Below are 6,064 nucleotides of genomic sequence, written 5' to 3' on the forward strand. Positions count from 1 at the left end.
CACTACTACTACCAATATTCTCACCCGGTCCTTGAGAATTGTTCATCTGATTAAACAAAGAAAGTAACCAAACGATGTCGATCAACGATCACACACATGAATAGCAAACAACGATCACATACATGAATAGCAAACAAAGATCACTGAATAATATTAGTCTATCAACGATCACAAACGATCAGTCTATCAACGATCAGTCTATCAACGATCACACACATGAATAGCAAATAATCAAACAACGATCATTGAATAATATTAGTCAAAATAGAAAAGAGAAGAAGAGACATACGTGTTCTGGTTTTGACGTTTCGTGAAGGAAAGCAGAGAAGACGTCAAAGACTAGTGAATCGTTTATATAAACAGGGGTGCAGGGAAGTGAATCGTTATATATAAGCCGTATGCCCTATCATTCCTTTATTGTTTGAGTTTTTTCTATAAAAAAGAGGTTAAATTGCCTATTCTAAAACGGGGACACTTCAATTATGTTAAAAACGACTCAGAGACATCCCCGTTTCCGTATTTTCCCGTTTCCTTTTTCTGCTTGTCGTCCCTGCTGTCTCTGAAACGGCTGAGAAACGTTTCTTCGCTGTCCCCGTCAGATATCCGTCCCCGTAACGAACGGTGGTCGACAGGCGTCCCCGTGCATCATAGTTAATAATTGAACGATACTATTTAGCTTTAGATTTCACTCACATAAACTAAAAATTTGTATACTTATTATGGAAAAAAAAGTTTTAAAAGGAAAAAAATATAAAATGGAAAATTTACACTTATTAACATCGTAATTACAAACTAGTTAAAATAGGAAAAAAGATCTAAAAAAATTGTCAATAAATGAAGGAACCACGAAAGGATATTTTTGGTAGAGTAGGAATTAGGAAACAACCACGAAGTTTTTTCCCCCAAATAGAGTCAGTAGTCAATGTTGTTGTACCAGCAGAGTGAAGCTCTCTGTGGTCTTGATCCTCCCTTTCATCATCCTAATGGATTCTTCTTTTTCCGTCCTTATGTTCTGTGCTGCTGCGATCGGATTCTTCATGATTTTGGGCACGCTCTTATTTATGGTTTATAAAAAATTCAGATCCAGTTCACAAAACAACAAAACAGTGCCTTCTTCATCACCTCCTTTATCGCCGCCTCCTTCTGTGCCTCATCATTGTTGTTACCATGTCTTTCCGAGCTTTCACGGGTCAGATGTCCGGAGATCCTTTCTCAGTCACGTTCTGTTGGAGTTCAGGAGAAAAGGAATCGACCTATTCATTGATAACGACATTGAGCGGAGCAAGTCGATCGGTCCTGAGGTTATTGATGCCATTAGACGATCGAAAATAGCGCTTGTCATGCTCTCAAGGAACTACGCTTCCTCGTCCTGGTGCCTCGACGAGTTGGTGGAAATAATGAAGTGCCGCGAAGAGTTGGGTCAATTAGTGGTGACCGTGTTCTATGAAGTGGATCCAACTGATGTAAAGAAGCAGACCGGAGATTTTGGAAAACTCTTTAAAAAAACATGCAAGGGTAAAACAAAGGAGCGCGGTGAGATATGGAGACGAGCTTTGGCGCAAGTGGCCACAATCGCCGGTTTCCATTCACGCAGTTGGTTAGTCCCTTTTTATATTATTTATTATCTAATTGCAGGTTTTTAATCTTTTGAACACAAATTCAGTTTCATATATATATATATATCGGTTTGATCATCATCCCCTTTTTTTTTTTATATCTAGGAATAATGAAGCGTCTATGATCGAAAATTTAACCACTAGAATTTCAAACGTGCTGAATGATTCCGCTCCATCAAGGGATTTCGACGGTCTAGTTGGGATGGGAGCTCATATGGAAAAGATGGAATCGATTTTATGCCTAGACTCAGATGAAGCGAGGATGATAGGAATTTTGGGTCCTTCTGGGATTGGTAAGACCACCATCGCCAGATACTTATATAACAAACACTCTCATCAGTTCCAACTTAGTGTCTTCATGACTGATATCAAATCTGTTTACCCAAGACTTTGTTACGATGAGTACAGTGCGAAATTGCAGTTACAGAACCAAATGTTGTCTCAGCTATTGAACCACAAGGAGGATATCAATATTTGTCATTTAGGAGTTTTACCAGATAGGTTGAAAGACAAAAAAGTGTTAGTCGTTCTTGATGGTGTGGATCGCTTAGAACAACTAGATGCCCTGGCGAAAAAAACTCGGTGGTATGGTCCTGGAAGTCTGATCATCATCACAACACAAGATCCAAGACTTTTAAAGGCACACGGGATCAACCAAATTTACAAGACGGATTTTCCAGCACCTGATGAAGCTCTTCAAATCTTCTGCATGCATGCTTTTGGTCAAAAGTCCCCAAAGTATGGTTTTATGAAGCTTTCTAAGGAAGCCACAGAACTTGCTGGTGTACTCCCTTTAAGGCTAAAATTAATGGGGAGGTCTCTTCGGGGAAGGTCCAGGAAAGCGTGGACAGAGGCCTTACCAAGGTTATGTGCTAGGGTTGACAGAGAAATAAGAAACCTTACAGCCACTGATATTTCGAACAATTCCCAAGGCCAAGTTGAGATGGAAGCTCATGTGGAAAAGACGGAACCGATTTTATGCATGGACTCGGATGAGGAAAACATGGTTGAAGCAATCGTCAGTGATACTGAAATTAGGTTGAACAATTCTGCAATCGTCAGTGAAATTGAGATTAGGTTGAACAATTCTCCGTCGTTAAGTGATCTCGAAAACATAGTTGGGATGGAAGCTCACATGGAAAAGATAGAACCAATGTTATGCATGGACTCAGATGAAGTGAGGATCATAGGAATTGTGGGTCCTTCTGGGATTGGTAAGACCACCATTGCCCATTTTCTATACCAACAACTCTCTCATCAATTCCAATGGAGTACAATCATGGCTAATATTCAAGGATTCAATGGAAATACTTACCACAATGAGCACAATGCGAAATTGCACTTACAGAAGCAATTGTTGTCTCAACTAAGCAACCAAAATTATACTGATGAGATTTTTCCTTTGGGAGTTGCACAAGAAATGTTGAAAGACAAGAAAGTGTTTATCGTCCTCGATGACGTGGATAGTTCAGGACAGTTAGATGCCTTGGCCAAGGAAACACATGGGTTTGGTATTGGAAGTCGGATTATCATCACAACACGAAATGAAAGACTTTTAAAGGAATACGGGATCGACCATATTTACAAGGTGGATTTTCCATCGCCTGATGATGCTCTTCAAATCTTCTGCATGTATACTTTTGGTCAAAAGTCTCCATGTGATGGTTTTGTGGAGCTTGCTCAGGAAGTTACAACACTTTCAGGAGAACACCCTTTGGGGTTACAGCTAATGGGCACCTATCTTCAGGGAATGTCCAAGAAGGAGTGGATAAATGAATTACCAACGTTTAGGTCTAACCTTGACGGTGGTATAATGAGCATTGTAAAGCTTACTTATGATTCCTTATGTGGTGAAGATAAAGAATCATTCCATAATCAGATCGCCTGTATTTCTAACGGTGATTGTAACGTGACGGTGGAAGAGTATCTTGCAAAGAGTTTCTCAGAAGTGGGGCAAGAGGTTATCATCATAAACCAAGATATTAAGGTGTGTGGGATCCAAGACATTTTTCCTTTATATCCTTGCTCTCTGCATATTTAAATTCATTTGATAACGAACCCATATAAAGTGTACTTTTTTTTTTTTGGGTCTTTCTACAGGATTTATATACAAATGATAGTGCTCTCGAAGGATTTGATGGATTACTACGCCGGGAATGCTGTCCAGTGACACGTTGGCCTTCCAAGTGGTATCCAGAGTCTCTTTACGAACTATACATTCCCCACAGCAAGTTTGAGAAATTGTGGGAAGGAATTCGAGTAAGCACTTCTTATTTGTTGCTTTCCCATTCATAAACAATTAACTTCTAATAAGTGAGTGGTATGACATTTCGATTAAACATGTGTTTGTATGTTGTTCAATTTGTTTGTCAGCCCCTTGGAAAGCTTAGGTTGATGGATTTGTCATCCTCCAAAAACCTGAAAAAGCTTCCTGATCTCTCAACCGCTTTCAATCTCAAGAGATTGGATCTCAGCTGTTGCTCAAGCATAGTCGAATTACCTTACTCTATTGGTGACGCTACAGGTCTCCTAGTATTGACTCTCGAATATTGCACAAGCTTGGTTGGCCTCCCTTCCTCCATTGGAAATATCACTAATCTCAAAGAGTTATATCTTACTGGATGTTCAAGTCTGGTGGAGCTCCCCTCCTCTATTGGAAATGCCATTAATCTCCAAGAATTGTATCTTAGATGTTGCTCAAGTTTGGTGAAGCTCCCTTCCTCTGTTGGAAGTGCCATCAATCTCCAGAAACTGAATCTCGAGTATTGTTCAAGTTTGGTGAAGCTCCCATCCTCGATTGGCGATGCCATAAACCTCAAGGAATTATATCTCGCTGGATGCTCAAGTTTGGTGGAGCTCCCGGCATCTATTGGGAATGCCACTAATCTCCAGCAATTAAACCTTGAATACTGTTCAAGGTTGGTGAGGCTCCCTTCTTCGATTGGAAATGCCATAAATCTCAAAGAATTATATCTCACTGGATGCTCAAGTTTGGTGGAGCTCCCTCCATCTATTGGGAATGCCACTAGTCTTGAGATATTGGATGTCAGTAATTGCTCAGGTTTGGTAGATCTCCCGTACTCTATCGGAAATTTCAATAACCTCCATTATTTGGATATCAGTAATTGCTCATGTCTCGTGTCCCTCCCCAACTCGATCGGAAGTGCCACTAATCTTTGGGAATTAGATCTTAGTAATTGCTCAAGTCTTGTGGAACTTCCTTCTTCTATTGGGAATGTCAGTGGTCTAAGGAAAGTGGATCTCAGTAACTGCTCAAATCTGGTGGAGCTTCCCTCCTCCATTGGAAACGCCACTAACCTTGAGTATTTGTATCTTAGTAATTGCTCAAGTCTACGGAAGCTCCCTTCTTCCATCGGGTATGCCACTAGTCTACAGTGTCTGTATCTCAGTAATTGCTCAAATCTGATGGAGGTTCCCTATTCGATTGGGAATGCCATTAATCTTAGAATATTGGATCTTAGTTGGTGCACGAGTCTCGTGAAGCTCCCTGCCTCCATTTTGAATTCCACCAGTCTCTGGCAATTGGATCTAGATAATTGTTCAAATCTGTTGGAAGTTCCTAATGGCGTTCGTCTCAAGAAATTGGTTCTTAGTTGGTGAACAAGTCTTGGTCGAGGAATTAGATGTTGATTGATAATTGCCAACTCCAATGGAGGCACTGTTGCTAATACATTCTAGTATTTGTTTATCATATTGTATCTCTAGTATTTTTTGTATCTCAGTAATTGTAGTCTGGTGGAACTCTGCTCGTCTCTGTTGATAATGTCCATAGGCTGTGTTCTGAGTTTGCGTAGATGCTCATGTTGGAGTTTTGTTATTTGTAAATTGGAAACGTCGAGGTGTAATGGTTTTTCCTACTTGTTCCTGACACCATCGCAAGCTTATTTGTCCAGAGGGCTTAAATCCTGTTTGTGATAATTGAAACTGTGTTCAATATATGTGCTTGTGTTAATGTCACAATCTTTTATATCCCGTACAAGTGTTTCTCTCCAAAATTGATGAAGACTTGGTGTTGTGGAGTGGAGGAAGAAGAAGCCACCATGATTAGTGTACTCTATAATTGATGAAGATACTGTGCGTTGACGAAGACCATTGACGGAAACGACTGGGAGTAGAAAAGGATTTTGATAAAATTATACGCTTAAGCAATGCTTTGCTCACATCATCATCGTTCACTAATAACTTTCTCTGCAACTTCTTTGCTATTTCTTTTATGGGCTGACTTTTTTGTGGGTAAAGAAACTCTTCGCTCTTGGTGAACTGAAGAAAACGGATGTAATTTTCTCAATTGCCCAATCCGGAACCCATCGTCTTGATCTTCTATTGCAGTTCGAGGGTTTCGAATTGGAGCTTTCTCCATCGCTGCTGTAAGTAAATTTCGACTGGCGTCGTCGTCCCCAGGACTTTTTTTTTTTTTTTTTTTTTTT

The 6,064-nt window shown here is 40.1% G+C and overlaps 2 protein-coding genes across 2 annotated transcripts in view; both read left to right on the plus strand.

Moving 5' to 3' along the window:
• On the plus strand, positions 877-5,502 carry LOC104721158 (probable disease resistance protein RPP1). Its single transcript, XM_010439070.2, has 4 exons — positions 877-1,597; positions 1,722-3,603; positions 3,717-3,875; positions 3,990-5,502. Exons 1-4 carry the CDS (start codon positions 984-986, stop codon positions 5,235-5,237), a joined length of 3,903 nt encoding a protein of 1,300 aa, XP_010437372.1. The 5' UTR covers positions 877-983; the 3' UTR covers positions 5,238-5,502.
• The window catches only part of LOC104721160 (disease resistance protein RRS1-like), a 7,232-nt gene continuing 6,860 nt past the window's right edge, over positions 5,693-6,064 (plus strand). Inside the window, exon 1 of the mRNA XM_010439073.2 lies at positions 5,693-6,004. The gene's annotated coding sequence lies outside the window, so the exon portion shown is untranslated. The remainder of the gene's footprint in view (positions 6,005-6,064) is intronic.

This window comes from Camelina sativa, chromosome 11 (genome assembly GCF_000633955.1).
Source record: "Camelina sativa cultivar DH55 chromosome 11, Cs, whole genome shotgun sequence".
Classification (NCBI taxonomy): Eukaryota; Viridiplantae; Streptophyta; class Magnoliopsida; order Brassicales; family Brassicaceae; genus Camelina; species Camelina sativa.